The sequence below is a fragment of the Dinoponera quadriceps genome, unplaced genomic scaffold (genome assembly GCF_001313825.1).
Source record: "Dinoponera quadriceps isolate SergipeBrazil2010 unplaced genomic scaffold, ASM131382v1 scaffold4585, whole genome shotgun sequence".
NCBI lineage: Eukaryota > Metazoa > Arthropoda > Insecta > Hymenoptera > Formicidae > Dinoponera > Dinoponera quadriceps.
In genome coordinates this window covers 419,124-443,670 of record NW_014559030.1, presented here as the reverse complement: position 1 = coordinate 443,670, position 24,547 = coordinate 419,124, and the positions used below count along the sequence as shown (strand labels likewise).

At 42.5% G+C, this 24,547-nt stretch overlaps 1 protein-coding gene across 1 annotated transcript in view; it reads left to right on the top strand.

Moving 5' to 3' along the window:
- The first annotated feature begins 1,816 nt into the window (after positions 1-1,816).
- Positions 1,817-24,547, top strand: part of LOC106750165 (prominin-1-A) — a 29,455-nt gene continuing 6,724 nt past the window's right edge. Inside the window, exons 1-8 of the mRNA XM_014630301.1 lie at positions 1,817-2,136; positions 3,128-3,183; positions 4,780-4,955; positions 5,513-5,700; positions 12,363-12,458; positions 16,650-16,852; positions 18,335-18,470; positions 24,008-24,178. Of these exons, the coding sequence (XP_014485787.1) occupies positions 1,905-2,136; positions 3,128-3,183; positions 4,780-4,955; positions 5,513-5,700; positions 12,363-12,458; positions 16,650-16,852; positions 18,335-18,470; positions 24,008-24,178 (1,258 nt within the window). The 5' untranslated portion in view covers positions 1,817-1,904. The remainder of the gene's footprint in view (positions 2,137-3,127; positions 3,184-4,779; positions 4,956-5,512; positions 5,701-12,362; positions 12,459-16,649; positions 16,853-18,334; positions 18,471-24,007; positions 24,179-24,547) is intronic.

Sequence of the window (24,547 nt, the reverse complement as noted above, 5' to 3'; positions counted from 1 at the left end):
GAACGCACTCTCGCCGCACTTTGTTACCTCGCGCTTCTAAATCGGAGTCCCACGTTTATTTGGGGCCGGCTAACTCGAGTAACGAATCGCCCAAGTAAAAAGTTCGCCGATAAATTCCGCTAACTTCTCGTTCGGCGGGCACTGCCGATTTTTCGCGAACCGGCACCGCTTGTTTTCACACAAGATTGCTTTTGATCAGAAACGAAATAAATCCGATGGTGCGTTAATATCCTCCGGTGAAATGCCATATCGTATTGCGAAATCCGACTCTCTCTCTCTCTCTCTCTCTCCGCCGAAAGTTAAAATCACGCGGTCGACGTTGTGCATCAGGCAAAAACTAATTTTCGTTCGTTACGTAAAGTACTATTTGGAGCTTATTCGCCAATGGCGGGGAACGTTGGCGGTGGTCGGTACCTGAGTCAGCGATTACGCGCCTAATTTAGTGGAAACTCAAATGTTGCAAAACATTTTTCGATGCGCGCGCGCGCGCTCTCTAAACGCCGGCGCGTCACACATCAACTACCGATAACTTCATCCGCTCCGCTTCGCTCTTTTTATTCGCGATTATATTTTCCGTTAACGCCAAATTTCCAAACGACGCACAAACTCCGCAACGAGCGGGCGCGCGCGCTCGTATTCGCCACTAACGCGTTCCCAAGTTGCAAAAATCCAAGTGTGTTATTTTTATACGCGCAGATGTCTGAAAATGACACATTGGACACCCTGAAGCTCCTTTTACATGTTCCTTGTCGTGCTTCATGTCACGCCATTTAAAACGTTCAATCGTGTTAAATGACGCGATTTAAAGTGGCAATAAATGTGTGAGAAAAACCTCAGCTGAAATAACACACTTGAATTTACAGTGCAAACAACAGTGCAAATTCCCAAAAGACGTCTGAAAGGACATTTTTAAAATGTTTACGGCCGATATTCGTAGTCGGATCTTATATTTAACATCGTCTTAAGTTCATTCGCTGTATGGTTCATTTCATTGTCTACGGGACATCCGAAGATGAGCTTAAAACGATCTTAAATATAAGATCTGACTGCATTGCAGATCTAAGAGCTGAAGTTCTTCTCATACTCTTCTTACACATGTCTTGCCGTGTTAGTGCCATTGGCACTTTTTAACAATGACCTGTCGAATGGCACGAGTTATTTCGGTGGGCATCGCAGGCAGCTCCTCCATATATTTTGAACCCCTTTTGCACTGTCTGAGACGTGACCCGATTCGCATCGGGCGATATCACCTGATCCGTGTCAACCCTCGGCTAAGTCGCCGTCTTCACGAGGTTCGGCAACATCTACACACCTGCGGGGCTTCGCGGAAGCCTCTGCAAATACTGAAAGCGACAGTCCGCCTGCGACTCGATAGAGACGCGGCCGTCGCCGATTATCGGTGGTGTCGAGGAAGACGTCGGTGAACACGCCCGTGTGAAAAATGGCCGTGATCCGAGGCACGTGCTCTCTTCCCGCCTCGTTTCCAGCCCTCCTCCTCGATTTTCGCGCGTAGACACCGCGTCGAAACGTCTCGAGACCCCCGCCGGTCGGGAAAATAATTCGACGCGAGGTAGCACGCGAGAAGAAGAAAACTATTCCCGTGTCTCTCACGCAATGCGTTATCGTCGATTTTCCTCGAAATAATCTCGGGGACTTCATGTCGTCAGCTGTCACAGGCTGAATCGATAAATTCGCTCGTCGTCGTTTGGACCGCGGCAAAAAGCACGGCGACACATCGTGTAAGGTGCACTTTTCTGAAACTTGCAGTGCTCCTGCTGGTCGTCGCCGCTTCGAGAGCGTACACGCTTCAAGAGTCCGTCCCGGCTGATTCGGGCGGTAACAATTGCTCGACCACCGACAGCTTCCTCGTTCTTCCTTTCTCAAACGAGACGCGGGGGGGCGAGATGGACACGATGGCGGACGTGCTCGGAGACGGCGCGAAGAACAACGTGTCGCATCCGCGGACGTTGACCTCGCCCGACAACGACTGGAACGGGAAGCCGAAGCTGAACTTTCCGAAATTCACCGCGGACGAGCGTTACAAGATGGCGAGTTTGCATCTCGACAGGGGGTGGTTCGCCTTCGACTTTCTCCGGGCTTTCTTGTCCTTCGTGCAGCCTTACGACGTACCGATCGGTAACAATCGATCGCGAATGCTTGCCGGCCGAATCTGTTTTAGACTTGAAAGCACCTCCAACGCGGCCTTTCAACGTGCGCGCCTTTCAGCCGATTCACATTGAAATCGAGTGGTTTTCCGAAGTGCCTGATCCAATCGATTCATACGCAAGCTGTGTTTCGATGAAAAAGAAACGAAATGACGAAAAAGAAGGGAAAAGGGGAGAAAAGAATAAGCACGCTCGGCGCTTCGCTACATCGCTCGATTCGCGCGTGTACGACCAACCCGTCCGTCATAACTTTCAATCCCCCTCTCTCTCCTTCTCTCTCATTCTCTTTCTCGCGACAGATTAATTTTAACAAATGATCGCGAGTCGCGCGACCGAAGGTCGACACTTTGGCGACAGCCGTGTGAAAAGCGATCAACGAGCATCGGTTTCCGCGATGTACAGGGAGTTGCATCAACGTGCCGTTTTATTGCGACGGTTCGTTTCGCCCGGAGGCGCGCGTGAGAGAGCGCGAGTTCGCGCGGCGCGTTATATTGATTACATGTTACATTATGTATATTATGTTACATTATGTTACGTTACATTACGTGTGCTATATTATCATGTTATATTCGTCCGTTATATTCGTATGTTACATTCGCCCGATACACGTGGTCAATATATTTGTCAACGTTCGGCCGCATTTGCCACGTCGTGTGGAATCGCTTCTCTCACGCACGGCCTTGCGTACCCGTTGTAATGAATTGTACGTTAATGCAACACCCTGTACAATCGCGCACAGAGGAACGTATCGGGGATTCTGTTCATTTCTCGAGTGCTTCGTATTTCATCGCGCGAGTTAGACCCGCGCACGTTCTGTCGATTCAACCGGCCGTCGGCGCGCGCCGCCGAGTGTGATCCAAGTCTAATAGATTCCTCAACGTTGTCGGGCTCTATTAGTGTTTCCCGTCCAATTAGCGGCGCGAGGAAAAGGAGTAAACTATAATTCTTCTCGCTCGTTACAGACCTGCTGGCGGACGCCGTGGAAAATCGCATAAGCACCGGCAAATTGATCTCCGAGGTAAGGCGAAAGCGCGCCGGGAGCCAGAAATATTTAACTACCGGCACGCAGCGGAGAGGATCATTAAAGGAAGCGCAAAGCTTCATTCATTAATTTCATCCGGCCCCCTCGCGGCTCCCCGGGCAGTGTTGGGAAAGATATGATTTCTCTCATGTCTAAATCAAGTTAAATACAATCACACGATTACCTGTCTGGATAAACAGATGGAAGAGTAAATAAACTTATATTTTCCTTAGGTATAGGTACAAATATGAAGAGGAGATTTTTATCGAACTATACATTTTTTATATCTTTGACGTGGAATAAGCTTCAGATATATGTCGAGATGCATCTACATATTATTTAAATATATTAACGTTATCTAAATAACGATAAATTACTTAATTTTTGTTTTTTCTCCCCTTATTTTCTTTATACTTGTAATCAGAAATGAAGCCATGTTCCATCATAGTCAAGCTATTTGGGGACGCAAAGATGTAGAAAAATATAGTTATATAATGCTTAGCAATTGTATCATTCTCGAATTTCCTTTCCTTTTTTATATTGTTGTTAATAACATATATTAAAATTATATCCTTGGAAAAATGACAATATTCAACTTAATATACTGAAAATCTGAACGTTTATTATATATAAATTTTAAATAATTTAATTAATATTGTTAGAATATTAAATGATTTTAACTTAAATATTAATAAAGTTCATGTATTCACATTTTTTATCATTTTTTATCATAAGTCTAAAAGAATTATCATGAACAGAACAATTTAAATTAAAACTTCATATATATGGGAAATCTAATTTTTAATATATTAAATTAAATGTCTTTTTTCTTGATGATAAAAAAATTTCAATTATTTTTTCGTTCCCTTTTCGATAAATATACGTATACATAACGTGACGTCCAAATTGTCGTGCAAAATATTTTAGTAATCTTTCAATTATACAAAATAAAATATACAAGAAAGTTTGGTCTCTTTGATAGAGAACAAAATATACAATAAGTTTATAATAACATTAACATTACATTGTGTTTTTAATTACTTTAATTAAAGATGTTCGGATTTAAATTTAACAACCCTCGTTATGACCTATAATATATCTAGCATATGTCTTCCAAAGATACTCCGTATATTGTGACATGTGTTCTCAATTCTTTATGATAGATGTCTCGTTAGATAAATCGGTAGGAAATATTTTCCTTAAATATAAATATTAGATAAACAGTCGATCACTAAAGATTACAACATAATATATAATAATTTCAGTTATAATTCCGGTATGGTCCAACAAAGTACAAAATTTTGTGGTCATTTTTATTGCAATATTTCCACCGTGTACCATTGCATAATCACTCAGATACAGATGTTAGACGACTTATTTTGCATCCAGATTGTGTATCTATATAAATTATTTAGATACGTCTCAACACTGCTCCTCCGGACACTCTCTCGACCGTGTTTCACTTCGCAGGGAGGAAATTTCCTCGGACTCGCGGCGCGACGTAGCGGCACGATACATAATTTCCGCGATCTACGACGCGCGAAGATGCTGCCATAGTTAAATTTCTCGCAAGCTTCGCTTTAACTTTTACAGTCCATGCACGTGGAAGCAGCTTTTCTGGGCTTAGTAGGCGTGTGCTGCGTACTGGCCTGCATAATACCTGGCACGGAACTTTGGCTCGCCTGTCGTCCAATCAGAGAAGATTACAAACCCTCTCGGCATCCCGGTGTTCTCGCATTTCTCCTCGCCGTTCTCGCCTTTATGCTCGGGTAGGATCTATGACGATTCTCCGTTCTCAGACACCCCCTCCCCCCGAGAACTTATTACCCTCACTTCCAACCCTACCTGTGTTCCCTAATTCTTCTATCCTTCTTGATTGCGCGCCGCGAGTGTGTAATCGCCGCGAGTCGCCACGGTGATAAAGTTCCCCCGATTACGTCGACTTTTTACGTTAACACGGGAGATTCCCCGCGACTATTTCACGCCCGTTATAAATCCGCACAGTTTTCTCTCCTTCTTTCGTTCGTAGCAATTCCCCCGTAACCGACTGAGCGAAGAATTAAAGCGCGCGTGATACCGACGAGAAAGTACGCTCGATTTGCGCGCGCAGATATCAAAAGAATCCTCCCCTTCTTGTCTTTTTTCAATTTAACAATCGGGTTAGATTAACGGCGCGGTAATATAAGACGATACGTACAACGGGAATAAATGAAGTTGGGCCAAAGGTGGGAGGAAAGCTCTAAGTAGGTAGCTATTCGTCTTGCCGCTGGAAACCTCTTACCTGAAGCAAGCACTTACTACGTTATTCATAATCCTTCACGCTCAGGTCCTGCACGGTGACAATGATAATATGCAACGAGGCGGTGGCGGCTGGGATCGGGAAGCTCCCTGTAACGTTGGAGACGGCATTGCAGGACTTAAAGGACTACCACGCGGATACGACGTCGCAGCTGCGAAAGTGTCTCACGAGGAGCTTGGACGTGGCCAGCGAGGCGATCCTCGCCGATCTGGACAGTGAGTGAAAATTCCTTTTCTCTCGGCATTAAGACGCTCGTGTTATTAAGACGCCGGACATGAGCGAGTTTCGCCCGGCAAAAAGAGTCTCGTACTCTGTTTTCTTCCTCTCTCACGACTCACCCGAGCAACGTGCGAGCGGACCCGCTCTCAAGCGCGGATGCGATTTCCGAGATGCTTACCGAACGTCCCTTTTCTCGTGTTATTAACACAAACGCGCGACCGAGTTACTATAATTGTCTCCCGAGTGCGCCCGGCTTCTTTCAGCCACCTTCGTTCGCCGACGCTCAACGTGTGTAAAAACTTTATTCCACGAGAGCGCGAGGGAAACCCAACGAATAAGGAAGAGACCAAGTTGGAATTATATACAACGGCGATGCTGACGCGAAGTCGTTGCTGGAAGCGCTATAACGTGCGTGACGTTTGAACAGATGGATCCAGCGGGATGAAATCTTCCTGAAGTATTTACGCGTTTCCGAGGCACACGGAAAAAGAAGTGCCGCCGTTCGAGTAATATTTACTTGCTCCGAATAAAATGGTTACTTCAATACCCCCATGACAAATATTTACCGGAGAAGTAGAAATATAATTGACGGAGTAAAATAATTCCGCTGTTCTAGCGAAACCGTCGCTACTGCATATTTATTGCGACAGCAATAAAATTTGTCAGCCAGCGTAACCAAATTAGCGAATTATTCGCGATTAGAGCAGAAACAGTTCGGTATTATCAGGATAGAAAAATTTTATCGAATCTACAAATAATCTTGTCGTAGACACAGATTAGTAAAGAAACACTATTTTGTCCTGACAGCGAATTAACTTATTCTAAGGATAGATTCATTCAACAGTATATTTTCTATTCCGCCAACAAAACTGTTTCTGCTCTAATTACGAATAACTCGCTAATTTAGATGTGCCAACTTAATTTTATTGCTGTCGCAATGAATATGCAGTAGCAACGGTGATTTCGCTACCACCGCAAATTTAATTGTCTCCGTGTAGATTTCTCCCGGAATAGAGAAGAAGTGTTACCTAACTCTGGTGAATACTTTCTTAAATTTAGAGCCATTTTACTTTTCAGTTCACACATTCACATGTTTATATATTCGGCAATTCAGTCACAAACATATCACTGCATTCAAGCCACTTACTACAAGCCATTAAGATATATTTAAATTGATAAAAATATTATCTGAATTTAAGAGGCTGATAATATAATTGCGCTCACTTGATTCTAACACTTTTTTTCTCTACACGTATTCTTTCCGTCGTATTCGGCTCCCCTTCTTCCTTCGTCCCTTCTCTCTCTCACACTCGCTGTTGATCGTAGGAAATTCTCGCTGAACGAATTCGGAGGGAACTGTCTGTGATTGTTAACGGTAATGGAGAACATAGCGCACGCGCGCAGTCGATTAGCTAATTTCCGAAGGAGGTCGAGTGTGGAAAGCGGGGCGAACCGCTTACGGTTCGATTGCTGGAACTCCGCTACTTTAATGCAACATAGCGGTTGTAAACGGCCTTCCGCTCTCAATTCTTGAACGTGCCGCAAACCGGCCGACATTAGGCTTGTGTTCGATGTTAAAATCATGTCCGACTTTGATTGATTTCGCCATACACGCCCGATTTCAAGCGCGACGCCGGAATCGCGCGGTTTAACGCAGCTATTTAACGCGCCGCTGATTTGTTGCTGATTTCGGCAAGCCGCAAACGTCGATCCGAATTTCGAACGCGTTATGGCTCTCGTTATCCGATTATTAAGATTTTTTCAAAATCGCAGTACATACGCGCGTCATTTTTTCTAATTATAAACCTTTCAGTTAAACCGACACGGCGAAAATTGAACAACATATGTATGTGCGAATTTTTTCCCTCAAAATGTAGGAAAATGAATAAACATGCGAACAAAGAGACGCGGGTATCAGGTCATTGGGCTTTTAACGTTTCCGGCTCAGGAGATCTCGAAAAATGTAGATATGAAATCACACGTGACGTTTAAATTTTCAAAAACTCTTCCGTTCCGTCCAATTATTTTTCATTCGTTTTTTGCGCGCGTACCTGGTAGCGGGACGCACATTCATCGGTAGGAAGTAATTTCTCACCGTATGCGACGACCAGAAATATTTTTAGTTAAATGGCGGATGGTGTAACGCTTGAATTATATGTGCATTTATATTTATGATATGCCCGTTTGACGCATTCGCTCGCAGGTTGGAATATTTTTAACCGTTTTCTCGCGGATTCGGCTAGCGGTATTTCACCTTCCGTATTATTTCGCTTACATACACGCGCACACGCGCGCACATATATGACAAATTTATTTGCTATTAATGATGCAACGACTCAATTAATTGGAAATTTGCATTAAGGGCGACGCAGAAATACACAAGCGATGAAACGTTGAATTTTAATAAGATCAGGATGATATTGGACAAAAAGAGCAAGAATGCCGTGTATATTCTCTAAATTTTCGCAGTCGCACCGTTTTTTGATTCCACCTTGTTCGCAGGACGTGATATTTCGATAGCTGTTGTGAACGTAGAAGTTATACAGGATGATTCGTAAAGGCATGTCAATATTTCAAGGGATAAATGTACACACTAAAATAAATGAAAAATGTCATAAATATATGTCCTACCTTAGTTTCGAACATTTTCTTTAAAATCATCTATAACTTGCAAATTAAAGTATGTAGGACATGTATTTTTGCTTATTTTAGTGTGTACATTTACTTGAAATATTGACATGCATTTATGAGTCACCCTGTATAACTTTCACGTATCTGTTATTTCGTTATAACGCATAAAAAGGAGTGACGGTATAGTATTTTCATTCCCGAACTGTGAATAATATATCAAATAGTCTTTTACGTTTTTCGCAAGGCACGGAACGAAGTTCGAAGCACATATAATCACTAGTTCACTTACTATCCTGTATTCAAAGTGCATTTATTACAGACCTGTAGCTTATGTCCAGTATTCTTGCTTCCCTTTTTTCGATAATTGACTTCGTTATCATCACTACTCCGAATTTATGAAATTTATACAATCTTGTACGAATTAGCATATGCGTGCATTTTCCACCTACATATCGCCAGCAAAATAGAAAATAAAGCAGGCATACATAATATATCCAGAATATTATTATATTCACGATATGTGGAAGCCAGTTTTACATATCATATCGGCTAAATTTCGACTCGAAATAATCCTTTATTCTCCACAAATTTGTTAAACTTTCGTTAAAATCTGTCGTGTAACAAATAATTTGATTAACGTGTCTGAAAATATATAATGTAACGCTAACCCGTCGTCCTGACTTCCTTATTCAGTATTCCGGTTGTGGCACTGGCACTGCCATTAACATTCGTGTAAATACGTTTCAATCAGAGAACAATAAACGAAAACTACGTATTTAATTAGCACGATGCACAAGGTTTCAGTATTTCACGAGCCAACGAAATATTTTAATCACCCGACGGGAACAGTAACTAATTCACCGACACATATACTTCGTGGTATGCTCCGGCTCGTTAGTACGAAATGAAATGGAAACTCGAGAAATTACGCGACGCACGAAGGTATATTTGATAGCTGGAGGACTCGGAATATTTGGAAAGTGTCCATTGTTGTGATCAGCGCATGTAACGTAGCCCTTTTCGCCTATTGTTTTTGTTTCGTCGCACGTGTACTTCTCCATGATGGAGTTATTACGATTCGACCCGACGAATTAACGCAACCCCGAGAATGTATATTATTATGTATATTAGTATATGTATAAATTTTCGTTAAATTAGTCATGCTAATTCAGTTAGAACTTGATAAAAATATATCGGCCGGCTTTTGAAATATTTAATGAGGACATCTCGCCTCTACATCGCTTAATTAACGTTCTATGATACACGTTAATGAACGTTCTATGTTACACGTTTTCGGCACATGCTAAACGGTTTCGCGCCGATATTTTTATCATTAAGAGACAAAGTACAATAATTTGTCTTATCATCGATTTATACTTTGTTATCATGTTTATTTATATCATTTATCAAGTTCCACATCATATAGCGTTTTTGGTGGCTTGAATTGATAACGCGGCTTGAATTGATAACGAATTGAAAATCGCGTAAAAATCGGCACGGGATGTATTAACACGCCGATCGAATCGCGCATTTACGTGAGTGTCAACGACAATGTCACAATAGAACAACCGAAAGTCAGGATGTTGGATAAGGAAATTAGATCGGAGAATGTAGGACTCGGAACGCCGGCAGTGATACATGTTTTCCATGCACGTGAAATTACATATTATATTCCGAATTTCAGATTGAAAATTAAATGCAGCTAGGATATTGAAATAATCAAAAATGAAATTCTCTGAAATAAATATTAAAATAATAAATAAATATATTGATTGATGACAATAACATATAATAGTGTATATATATATATTAAATATTTATTAAATAATTAAAAAATAAATTCCTGTTTATAAATATAAACATGGAAAAGACAGGGAGAAGTAACTATTTGTATATCAAGATAAAATAATAGTCCACAACACTGTATCTCGAGACATTCTAGATAGTCTTTCCAGTTTGGCGAAATTTGCAAAGTTGCACTAAAATTTCGGGTTTGCTCCGTCGAATTTCGTTCTTAACCTTTAACTACACAAAAAGACAAATACTCTCAGTTTAAGACGAATTTTCTTTTATTTTCTTGTCTTGCTTTCCTTTCCCTCACTCTTTCGTCTCCCGCAATTCTCGTATATTTAGACCCTATATTCTATCCATCAGGAACATAATACTTCATTCACGAGAAGAAAATTCACATGCATTTTCAGTATATTCATGTAACACGAAAAAAGCGACGGAGATTCCAATTTAAAATCCAATCATAAAAGAGTAAGAGCAAAATAGAATTCCGCGATGTTGGGTAGTTGTTGATCGCGTACGCGCAAATATTCTTTGGTATTATTCTTTAATTCCCATCACGCTTTTACAACATGTAATCTTTGCAGAGAGCTCCCATTCAGTCGTAGATTTACATTCAGATCCATAATATTAATGAGCGTCAGAACATATTCTGCAACATAAAATTTGTGTGACGCGTGCGAATTTTTCATTCGCGCACGTAGAATATATTTCCGTTCGAATTTCTTTTATTATATTCTACTTTTCAGCTATGGTATTTTTCAACACCCGGTTTGTGAAAGCGAAGTCTTAATCTGTCTTATAAAAAGCACGAATTGGGATGGGCTTGAAAAATTAATTATTGGCTGGAAGCAACGGAGCACAATATGCAGATTGGCTTCCCCGCCGATTTGCAGCGAGTACGAAATTGTTACGGACATAGAGTCTACCTGGAGATTTAAATATCCGAGTGCTCGTGTGCAGGCAGAATTCATTGAACTGAATCGAAAGTTCCTCTACCATTTTTCAAATTACTACGCTATTGAGATATGAATTGAGGTATTAATGGGAAAAAATTGGCAAATGCAGTGACTTTTCCAGCAACAGTGGAAACCAAATGACGATGTACGGTGAAGATAATAAAATATCTGTTACGTATTGTCAATTCGATTACTTATATTTGGACCAGCCATCGACGAGTTCCATTCGAATAGGCGGGCACTCGGACGCCCGTAAATCGAGACACCCTGTATACAACAATTTCACGATAGTTGGGTAATTTCGCCGTCCAGCATTATACAGGTGAATTGTGCGCGCAGGTCGGACGCTCGCGCGAATTACCGAGTCGGCGCGCCGATGTCCGGCTCCGTCGTCTAACGACGTTTAGAGGAGACGCATAGACGTCTAATGAAAGCTATCGACAGTCTATAATCGTCGTGTAATGGGCCCATCGTCGTACGGCACGTTAACGACCCCGGCAAATTGAGCTCGTTAGTGCAATGCAACCGCCGTGCATTATGCGCGTTTGCGGTACAAAGCGCGCGCGGGCGCGCCGTCTTGATTTCAGATCACGTACTGCGCATCGAGTGGAACGACAACGATACGGTTTATCGACAACCGTGGCTATTTCTTTCGCCTATACCGAGAGACGTATATCATAAGGCGGAATCGTCCAGCGCGGCGATACCGCGAATTAAACTCCGGCGATCCCGAGGTATCGTCTCCGCGCATCGGAATGCGCGGCCTTCCCCGCCGTCTGTCTCGTCCGGACGGGAAAACCGCAGCTCCTCATACATACAAAAACGGGGGGATATATTTTTAATTGTTATCGGAGATCTCGCGTCACCCCTTCCCCCCTCCTCCCTCGAACGGTCCTGTATTATCAAACCACCGGGCCGCAATTCCTATCAGATCGCGATAACCGGCGCGGATACAGGGTGGATAAATTATTACCGCCACGAACCGACGTGACGGGATTTACAATGTCGCGTCTATACACCGCGAGTGCCGGGTGTTCGCTGCCCCGATCCGTATTTTTAATGTTCCGCCCCTTTGTCCGCTTCCGTATCGAATTGTTTCCGAGGATTCTCGATGGCCGACGACACCCTCTTACGACGCGACGCATTACCTCAAATGCCGCGAAATATTAAGCTACATTCGCTGCCGTTTGCGCGCGTGTGTTTGTGTATTAATGGAATACGTTACGTACGCGGGACAAAGGCGGGTCTCGCAATGATATCTCGCTGGTGTTTTACAGATGTCGAGGAATTATTGGGCGGACCCGTGCAGGCTGAACTCTCGGCCGAGACTGGACTCGACGTCGCGCTGGACGCGCTCGTTGACCTGGCAAACGGTAAAAGAACGATACGCGAAGGATATCCGGCGAGAGAGAATCCGACACGCGATGTCGGCCAATTTCAGAATGCACTTCGGGGCAGTGGTAATATCTTGAGGAGGTATCTCTTCCGAGAGAGAGAACCGCGCGATTTTGCGCCCAATTTTGATGCCGTCCTTTACCTCTGCCACTCGCCTTTCAAGCTCCAAGCGCAAAAGAGCAGTGGTTGTAAAGCAGTCCGCGCATAATTTCGCTCGACGTAGTAGCAACGCCGCGGGCTACCCGCGACGTTAAAGCGTTGCGTTTTGCAACTGCCGCGCGGTATAACAGACGATCGTAATAAACACGGAGATAAACATTTTCTTAAGTTATCGCCGGGTCCCGTAACGCGACAAATTAGAGCCCCCGGGACCTTTGTTACCCCGACTACCACGTGCCGCAACGGATATCGCCGGGAATATTCCGCGCCAATATTATAGTTCGTTTGTTAGCGCGAGCAGGGTAGGTGACGGTGCGCCGAAATGTTTGCATATTCATAACCGTAATATCTACACGTCGTATTCGTCCTACGTATATTAATTTATGCGTCGAATTGTGCGCGCGGAGGAGCGACGTTTGCTCTCGGCCGCGCCGAAATAAATCTGACGACTCCCGGTGTGCTTTCATCACGTTCGCTATCTGCGAGAGCGCGAGAGAGCATTTAAGGATTTAAGGATTTAAGGAGGTTAGAGCGTTCGGTCAAATATAGTACCAATGAGAAAAATAGAAAATAATATTTTCCTAACATCATGTACATATATTGATCTCAGCTTCGTTTTAAATTAACACTTATTATTTGGATAATGAAATCAATGTATTGAAGCGAAATTCTGCTTAATAAATAGTAAATTTATGAAAGGCCACCTTGATGCACCAGTGGAAATATGGCATGTAGTGTCAGGATCTCTTTAACGTTTCGCGACACGACTAAGAAAATGAATTCTATTCTCCTTCGGTGTAGATAGATTCGATTCCTGTAGGGAAAGGCGGACGGGATTCTGGCCGCTCTGAGTTCGAGCGCACTTTGGAGAGCCTCACGTTAATAAGGCGGCCCGGAAAAGATCTCTCGCCGAGTGTCCGGTTAATCAAGCGCAAGTAATTAACGCAGCTGTACTCGGTGTGAGCGCTATTTTCGAGAAAGCAAGCTCGGCCGACGTTACGGGCAGTTTAGGTTGTTTCTGGTGAGGTTATTCGGTCTTCCAATGAACTCCCCCGCCGTTAAGTGACCTTCTGGACCCGAAGTGTCACTTAGTCACGGTACTAAGTTACTAACAGTATACTAACTAAATTAGTAGGTACTACAGCAACTACAGGTCCCCCCCTCGCTCCTGCTATCTCCTTTCGTGCAACCTCTCGCGTAATCACTACATGTGTATCGTACGTACGTGCGGTACTTAATGTTCCGTACCGGGTGTCCCGAAAACGATCATGACTCATGACGAAACGTTCGCGAGAACCGCCCTTGTCGGTCGGGGCTTCGTGAGAGAGAGCGAGCTGTTCTGCGAACGAAATTAAGCGTTCCCTCCCGCGCTTCTCTGCAAGAACCTCCACTTGTTTGAATTAACAGATTCTACGTATTGCTCGAGTTCAGCCGTTTGAAAATATAATTACGCGGCGATAAGTCAGAACAGAGCGAAAAATGCGCACGAAGCCGGCCTCCGAAATGAGATTCGGAGCGAATAACAGGCTACCGACATCGAGGCAACGTAAACAGGAAAAAACGAAGCCCTGATGCGACGTCTGGAAGTTTTAATTAGAGAGAATTTTAATTGCAGGAGGGGGAGAAGTTCCTAAAAACTTTCTTAGGACATTTCAAAACTGTCGCGTGGTAATTATTAAACGATACATTCCTTTGTCCCCCCCTCCCCAGGTATAATTTTAAGTGTTTCAAGAACACTGCGGAAGTTCTATGACGTCAAATCAGGCCAAAGGTCAACATTAACGGTTCCTATTGGCCTTTCGCTGTCGATTCTAATTAAACTCGCTGCCTACATTTCTCGCAAGAAAGACTATTTTACTCGTTGTGACATCAAACATTTTACGCGGTTAAATACGCGAATGTACACGGGAAATAAATGAATGTTGTTCAATACAAGATTCATATCCAAGATATAAGATTCATATTCAAGATTCATATCCTCACAAATATAAGCAAGAATGTGTAATCTTGTATGAAGATAAATTTATTTTAACATAAAGAAATTCTATAAATAATTCCACGAAAAATATTATATTCTTGTCATTCAAGATTAATTGTTACGAATTGAAGGGAAAAAATATTAGATAAATCTGGTACAATTCTTAGTTTGAAGATATCATTTTTCTCTATTCAATATTTTTTTCCTTTTAATTCATGAAAATCATTCTTGAATAATATAAATATATTTTAGTGGATCTATGTAGAATTTCTCCGCGTATACGAGCAAGTTTCATCTTTGTATAAGACTATATATTCTTGCTTACATATGAGAATACGAATCTTGAATCTTGATATTAATTTTATTCTGTGTAATGCCATTTTTACCTCGTTCTGAGTATCAATATTCTATCGAATCGCGACGAATATCATTGTAGCATTCCTTGATATTTTACTTTTCTTTATATAAGACGCAGCATATAATTGAAGCTCTTAAGCATAGTTTACTTAGATGGTCTACAGACCAATAAAAACCTATTTCGACGATACTGACGTTTATTAACTTCCTTCTTGAATCCTTATTTCTACAGATTTAATGCTATTGTGAACTCCGTATTTTAACGCTAAAGCAGCGAAAACGAAAATTAAAGACATCATATCAGGGCCAGAAAATGATTAAATTATATTATTTGAAAGCGAATCTATTTTGCTATTTTACCTTCTAATATATCGTAGAATTAAATGTTTAATATAGGTTAGTTTAACAAAATTCCAACTTTGGACACGCCGTATACCTCGAGCAGAGACATAACCATCGGCTCCGGGGACTCTCCTCGCGTCAGTGTGCGCGTTTGCAGCGAATTAATTCAAGTAACGAAAACCTGTTATAGTAGCGAGTGCTCGGAGACGTGATATGGCGTCGTCGCGTATCGTATATTCCCCATCAGTACGAGGACGGAGTCTAATATGCAAATGACGAGTTACGATGCCTTATAAATAGCTTCGTTATATCGGACGATCGTTGTTATATCGGTTGTCGCTTAATGGTTTGACGACCTACTTGGGCGCCCAGTATGTCGAAAATCCGTCCCGGCACTATTAACGCTATTGGTTTGAATTATCATTAGGCACGGGCGAAGAGATAAACGCGGAAGGTTCATTAAATTACTGCGAAACCTCATATCGGCGTTACGTGTCATTCGTGACCGCGCTCGAGGATTACCAGTTAAGGATGTATTGATCCGAAGTCAAAATAATGAAAAAATTATGAAGAAATTACAAATTTATCTACATTGCATTTAAAAGTAACACCTAAAGTTTGACAATAAAAGTAAGTTTCGTAATTATTGACCATTTTGTTTTGAAAATACAGCGGTGTAAAGTTTGTAACTTATAATAATACTCGAAATATATGTAAATACGCACACATTTACATATTTATATACCCTTTTCAATTATCTGTGTATCCCTACACACAAAAGAACAGTTTTAAATCAATAATAGATATTATCAGATATAAACGAAAATATGATAATATTTTTACAAGATTTTTAATCTTGAAATGAATGCGAGTGATACCTGCACCAATACAAATTCGGTCGAATCAAGGTTAAAAATCCTCTAAGAAGATTATAATATTTTTGCTTATATACGAGAATATCTATCGTTGATTTAAAGCTAATATTATTTCCATGTATCAGATCAACTGATGCATAAATACAACCTTAATAAGGAAAACAAAAAATAACACTTTTATATCTATAATATATATATTTAGGTTGTGAAATAAATATATAGGAATGTAATTTTGCTTAACAAATAGAAAATTTATGAATGGATCCTCTTGATGCTCCATTGAAAATACGGCATTAATGGGCAATACATCCTTAAACAAGCACTCGAATGCATTGGCGCGGTCCGCTAATGACATTTCTTCGAGATTCTAAAGACGGACCGGGACTCGCGCTCGCAAACTCGAGGGTGCAGAGGGTGCGGCACTACATACGTTAACGGTATCGCGCCGTATGTTTCAGCGACGCAGGAGTTATCGGCCAGGGTCGAGTCTTTGCTCAGGGAGGGCGAGAAAGTGCAAGAGCTCGGTTCGGAATTGAGTAGGGAAACGGACGAGATACGGCGGGACTTGGAAGGCGCGGTGAGAGCGTGCTCCGGTCCAGATCGTTCCCTTTGTGCTGTCATTGACTCTTCGGGGATTCGCCTGGATCTACGGATAGAACGGGTGAATAAACTTTACGATTGACGCTTGTTCGGTCGACGGGCGCGTTCTGAGGTTCGTTCGCTCGTCCACACGGACGATGAAGAGAGAGACGAGAGGAGGGAGGAGGATAAATAACCTGGCTGACTCTCGACCGGTCGGGATTTTTTTTTTATTATGACTCGGCACGGGGATATTTCATTTATATCACGCTGCAAAATTTATCTAAATAAATGCGAATGGAAAGGGTCATAAAATGCGATCAGGCGAGATTCGACGTATACGGTTTGGGGACAGTTGAAACGGTGTTGTGGTTACGCTCGTTTGATCAACGGCTGTAACGATGTTTAACTTCCATTATCTCTCCTTCCCGGTTCATTTCGATTTCGATGAAAATCGGACGCGCGTGATATTTATATCTGTGATCACTCCTCTCTCTCTCTCTCTCTTTCTCTTTTTCTTCCTGTCTCTCCCTCTACTTTTTCCTTCCATTTTTATTTTCCCTTCCGTATTCGTTTACGCGCCAAATACGTTTCACTTTCCTGCGCGTTTGTTCCTTCATTTTCGCCGCAGCCGCTTCGTTTAATCGCCGCCGCGCTACGCCGCAATTGTGAGCTTTACCGCGATCGTAATCTTTGGATCTCTCCGCGATTCCCTGTTTCGTTTCGCCAATTTTGCCTGGTTCGTTGCATCTCGAAAGAAAAATCATGATTATTCGCTCGGAGGAGACGAACAAGCCGGATCCTATTGGCCGGTATCGGTATCGGAGTCTATAAACGTACAATGACATAAAATTGGCGATCCAGAGACTGTAACAGACGAGATCACCGCGGCGGAAACTTCATGAGTCTCCGTGTTTCCTCAGTCACAAAGCTCGCACGCCTCCTCCTCCGAGCTTACACGCGGCCATAAACACCCTCGAATTCAAGCGCGCTCCTTTCTCATTGTTATCGAATGAGTGCAACCGCGTTACGCGACAATAGCGTAAATATTTTTCGCGCTCAACTCTCGCTCTATCACCTCGACTCATCATTTCGCCCAACTCGGCTCGGCTCTCGAAATCCTTCATGCGATAAAAATTCGCCTCGATAAAACTTAATTAATGAACAACATTTCGAATGGCATGGAAATTTTAACGGCTTTACAAATCACGTCGCCCCGGCGTTTAAAAGCGATTTTGTTGTAACAAACATCGTAGAGGGTCATCATTTATCTCTGCTGTCCAATTTCGACCTCGCCGATACGCGTATACGCTCGTGCGGGCTCGTGAGTCTCAAATATAAACTACCACCGTCGAAGCGAGATCCATTTATTTACGAATCAGTCGACGTATCCGACGTGCACGCATTTACAGGTATTCGCTCCTCCCAAGGTTTTTAACACCGTAGAAGTTACTCCGTACGGTGGCCGACGTGCCTCCGCACAGGAAAAGTTGACTACTCGGCGAAGAATCCTCCATTAAAATTTGATCCGCTTATTCCGATACGCCCTGTATGTACGTTGCAGTTACTGAAGGACGATCGTCTGCTGCGTCTACGGAGCATCGGTCGGGAAAATTTGACGGAAGCGGGACGCCAAGCTCGCGGAGAATATCTCCGTGTACCGCATCACATCGCCAGGACCACGTTGGACGCTCGAAACCGTAAGTAGAATATTCACGGTTCTCCGAATTGATATTGGAAAAATTCGCCGCTATGTGAGAGAGAAAAAGAGGGAGGAGAGGGGGAGCGTATTTCTCGATGACGAGGTTTTTCGATACAAACTGGCTGCAGCCAAGCGAGTCTCGAGGGTCTGGGCGAGTGCGGACCCTATAGAATTTAGTCGAGGATGGTTGAGCGTGGTTGAGGATCAGCGAGCGAAGGAGGAAAGGGACGCGTCAGAAAACTTTCTGACACCGACGCCACGTATTATGATACGTTACGGCATACGCGATGACGACCGGGACGACACTTTAGCGCAGAAACTTGGGCCGGAGTGCGCGCTCCCGAAGAAAGCTAAATTAGTTCCTTCGGGTTTCTCTCACGATGTTATGAGAGCTGGCGCGAGTTAAATGGCTCAAGGCGGCTCCGCCGGGAAAGTAATAGATGACACGAATAATTGCCATTTCACGTTATGACTCGCTAATTTATGAACACCCGGGGAGACGCGGGGCGCGTACGTGTTTCTCGCGCTTCGCTTTCGTTTAATTAACTTCGACACCGGGTCTTCCCGCGAACGGAAATCCCGACGCGTCCTCGCAATCGCCGAATGCCACTGGATGCCAATACTGAACGCGACCGTTTAATTTCGCGTTTATCTCGCGATCCGGTGCGCTTTTTGCCTTCTCATTTCAACGTCACCGCGCGGTCGAGAAGGTCGATTTGATTTTATAACGATGACCGGCGGTTATACGTTCTATGCGTAATCACGCGTCTGGAATTACACGCAAGACTGCAAGGGGATTTCTGCTTGATAAGTAAAAAAAAAGGAAGAAAAAGGAACGGAGATTTCCAAAAGTTTCATATCCGCACGCGAGACTAAATCAGCGGCTTGTTAAAACATTCCGCTACATTTTTCTCCGTTCTTTCTTCTCTTCTCCTCTCTCTCTCTCTGTTTTTTTTTTTGTAGATCGTGCCGGGTCGTTTAACGCAGAAACGTCGCGTTTCTCAATAGCGTTTTTGCACGACCCTCCCTCCCACCACGTCGTACTGTATAAACGATATTTCGTCACGGGTCGGGGGAATACGCGTCAGCGTTTCTACTACGGACCGTGCGATGAGCGCGAGATCAACGGGAAGAAAAAGGGGAAAGGAGTCAGGGGACTTTATCCTTAATAGACAAACGAAACGCGGTAAATGCTTCGAGCAAACATCTTTGTCGAGACCCCGTGATCGTGTTATATATCTCCCCCGAGGCAGACACGTGTATACACATAAACTTTCGCGATGGGATCGGTGATTGATGCCGAGAGAGTCACGCGTCGACGGCCCGTCTGGTCATATCGCCGACCTGTTCTACTCGTTAGACGCCGATGTGTGTACTCTGTAACACTAGTGAGATCAGCTTTTACTTAAAGATGAATTCCAGGACGCGAGTCGTACACTTGCCACCAACGTGTGATGGTGACGTTAGCTGCCGATTCTCCGCTCTTTGTTTCTCGTATCGTACGGTGAGATTGAAAATCTAAAGCCGCACAAGTGGCTTCTTAAGGCGACGCTGTACTTGAAAACCTTATCGACGAAAAACTGATTTTTTCCTAGAAAGTTTATGTCTCAATTGCAGAGAATTACAAATGCTTCTGCATAACGAAAATATGTGCGAAAAATTGAATTGAAACATCGTCCAATGTGTGAGGAAAATAAATAAAAATTTCACAACTGAAATCCCGACCTGTTAAGTACAATAAACATTTACCTAAAACAAACATTTTTCAACATGCACGTATCGAACGTGCATTTGCTCCGATGAGGGAAATTTCGACGAATATTTCTGCATCTTTACAATTGCATAGAAAAGCTTAAAAAAGTACGAAAAATTTGCAATACAAATTTTATATATTTTGGTTAGATTCTCCGTTAGATATGGTGGAAACAGAATGCGCACATTTATCCTATTCACATTTATATCGCACAAACATTCACGTAAGACCTAAAGTAACGATCCCATTTACGGGTCGAGTCCTCCGGATCAAACTTTGTTTATTAATTTATTAATATATTAAAAAACACATTATGATGAAAATATGGAAAAATATTTTTTTTATATTCTTTAATTCATTTTACAATTATCGTATTCTGAGGTTACGCTCAGAAACATTGTAGATATTTAAGAAAAACATGTTTTTCTAATTATTACTTTTTATTTCGAATCAATGAACTTGAAATCACATAATTCCGTTTAAAAGCCAAAATATTTGTTGGCATTCCTAGTTCCTTTTAGTATTTGACCGCCCAACTTCTGTAAATGAATGAAAGTTACTCTAACCTTAATGATCCATAATTAGGACAGTTATACAAATACAGAGTAGTGATCTTGTCAGTATTTATGTAACATAACATTTCGAGGATCGCCTCTACGTTATCGACGCTTATTTAAGTTCGTCAATGGCTCAAAACATAAGTTAAGAAACGAGATTCTCTCCGTTTCTGAGTGCGAACGACAAATTCAAATGTAAATCGAAACAATCTGTGTAATACGAATCCCCCCTCGCCTTTATTTCTTAACAAAGTGCAAATTTCGTTTTGTCGTGTAATCGGCTTACATCGGTATACAGCAGTCCGCTTTCAACGGCTCCATTGTTGTAGATTGTAAATTATAACTGTTCCGTCGTTACAATCGAATGAAATATTGAACCAGTCCGTGACTTTAAGGGTCGTTCTACATCAGTCGCAAGTCAATCACAAGCATATGCAACGCGACAGCCAATTAGAAGCGTCAATAGTATCAATGAATAATATTATTGACACTTCTGATTGGCTGTCGCTACAAACGTTTCGCACGCTTGCAATTGACTAGCAACTAATGCGATCTTAAAATGTATCTCATTAATTGCACGTGCATCGACGTAAACGTGTGAAACGGGAGCGTGCGCGACGCGAAATGTACGCGCGTTGCCGAATGATGAATGCTGCTCTTTCCCGAGTAATAAAGAGTGAAAATACGCCGCGGAAACTGTTAATAAAGAAAATTGAGGATATATTCAGGAAGGAACGGAGGAGATGATGGATGCTGCAGCGCTGGAATGTCGATGAACCGACGCGCGGACTTGTATTCCTGTCAACTTCTCTTAACTCGCCGTTCGACCAATAACGCTTGTCGCCCGCCGCTAGTAGACAGATCCGATAGATGACGATCACCGTATAATGCGAAATCCATATCGCTTTAATATTATTCTCCGTGAGAAAAGAAATGAAGAGAGAGAGAGAGAGAGAGGGAGGGGGGGAAAGAGAGATGGTTAGATAAATATTAGGGGGACCGGAAAGTAATGTCGTTTCTGCGCATGTCGATATTTGATTGTCATTTGGTAGCTTATTACGTATTTGGAAGGCGTGTCAAAGAGATTTTGAGGTTATTGTATCATATTTGCTTCTGAATAATTAAGTATTAGACTTTTTTTTTGCAATTTGGGGTGAAATGGCCAGCCAAATACCAGAAGAGCATATCCGGCATTGTATGCTTTTTGAGTTTCGCAAGGGTAATACCGCAACTGCTGCGACTAAAAACATTTGCGATGTTTATCCAAGCGCATTGGACGTTCGAAAATGCCAAAGATGGTTCTCCAAGTTCAGATCAGGCAATTTTGATCTCTCGGACGCCCATCGATCAGGAAGACCAACAACATTAGATAATGACGTGCTAAGAGCAGAAGTGGAAGCAAATCCATGTCAAACAATTGAGGAACTCTCAAACAGCCTTAACCAACCTTGGTCAACCATCCAAGAACATTTGCCGCAGATTGGAAAAATAAACAGAGCTGGTGTTTGGGTCCCCCATAATCTGTACGAACAGAATAAAGCCAACCAGTCCATCACGTGCAACGTATTGCTTCAACGGTACCGTACAGATCCGTTTTTTGATCGCTTGATCACTGGAGACGAAAAATGGGTCTTGTACGACAATCCGAAACGCAAAAGGCAGTGACTCAGCCGAAATACTGCACGAACTACTGCAAAGCCGGGTTTACACCCCAAAAAGGCACTTCTGTGTGTTTGGTGGAATACACGCGGAGTTGTTTACTTTGAAGTGTTAAAACCTGGACAAACTGTTAATGCAGATGTCTATTGTGAACAATTGGAACGAGTAAACCAGTCTTTGATTGAAAAGTATCCGGCAATTGTCAACAGAAAAGGAGTTATTCTGCAACATGACAATGCAAGACCGCACTGTGCAAAACGGACCTTAGACAAAATTAACGAATTGGGGTGGGAGGTACTGCCTCACCCACCATACTCGCCCGATATTGCACCCTCGGATTACTATTTATTCCGATCACTGCAACATTGTCTTAGTGGCAAAAAATTAGAAAATTTTGATAATGTCCAAAATGCTATCTCGACATATTTTACAGAAAAACCGATTGATTTTTACCGCTCCGGCATTGAAAATTTATATACTAGATGGCAAAAGGTTGCTGATAACGAAGGTGAATATATTGTTGATTAGAAATAAAAACTTGTTAAAAATGTAGTCGTGTGAATTTAACTTAAGAAAGCGACATTACTTTCCGGTCCCCCTAATAGATAGAGCGAGAGAGGTCGCAATAAAAATTTGTAAAGATTCGTCCCATCGCCGAAAGTGAATCAAGTCGAACAGCCTCGACATCGGAGATTATTACGAAGCAATTTTAAACAGTTCCACGCGGTCCAAGGGAAAATTCAGTTCTATACGAAGAAAATTCGTTATCAAAGTAGTTCTACACGTATGTGTGTGATGAACGGTCGAGTGACTCGGTAATTAACAAACAAAAGTATTCTTACGCCCGGAAGGGAATTTTCCGAAAGAAAAGGAGTTCCTGGAAAATTTATGTAACTACAGGGGAAAAAGGATTTTGCTGGCACAGCAAATTTCTCAGTTACTCTACGGACAGCGAAAAGACTTGTTAAGAATATTAATTGCTATTTGCTGGATACATAAATAATTTGGTCATGCCAAGTGAACTACAACTTTGCTACAACAGCAACGTTATTTTGCCCGTGTAACAAATCTTTTTGCTGTCCGCATAGTAATGAGAAATTTGCCGGCGAAATATTTTTTTCCGTATAGTCTTAGTACATCCGCCGCGCGCGATCGTCTTGTAATAAATTTCCCAGCTGACAGCGCATTATCATGCGAGAGGAATTCCAAGTTCCCGTCAAAAACGGCGTAATGTAATCTCGCGGGAGGAGGACGAGGAGTATCATTGAGTCACACGCGTTCTAAGAACCTCGAGTCCCTCCCCCCCCCCCGTTTTGTTCGCACGTGACAAATGTTATTAATCATGAACTTTCGCACGATACGTCCGACTTCACATCGGGAAATAAAATCGGGCCGAAAAAATCGGGCCGGCATTTTTATTTTATCGCGGAGATTTACGAGCGAAATGGATCGCACGCTCGCTTAAAATGCGCAGTTCATATATTCAAGTATCCTTCCATTTCTGTTACACGCATTGAACGAAATTGCGAGATGACAGAAACGTAGATAAATTCCATATTTCCGTAGAGATTCGGCGCGAGATCAATGCAGCACGTGCCAGGATTGTCGATCAAACGCGCGGCGTAGAGACGAGCAGTTTCGAACTCTCAAAGCAGCTGGATTTAGCGAGGAGCGCCGTGGATTACGTTATACCCCGTGTCATCGCTTTCGAGCATGTCAGATGGATCGTCGGTACAGGTATGCGGAATTTTTCACGATTACATTGAATATTTCCCCCTCGTCGTTCGGCGCGCTCGCGCCATCGGCATATGAATGAGAAAAAAAAAGCGGGAGAGAAAAGAACGAAAATCGATTCGCGCGAGACACTTAGAAATCGAATGAGAGAGGATAACGCAATGAAAACGCGGCGGGAAGTTCCGATGCGGGGAAGAAAGATTGGCTGTATTAATACGACGATGAACGAACCAAACGTTTCCGTTGAAGGATACGAGAATAATTTTTTGAGAACTTTAAAAAATCGAAGAACTTAAAACACCCGCTAAAATTGTTCCTTCATTCGTTATAAGCAAAGAGAAAATTATTGGAAGTAATAATAACTAGTAGTTT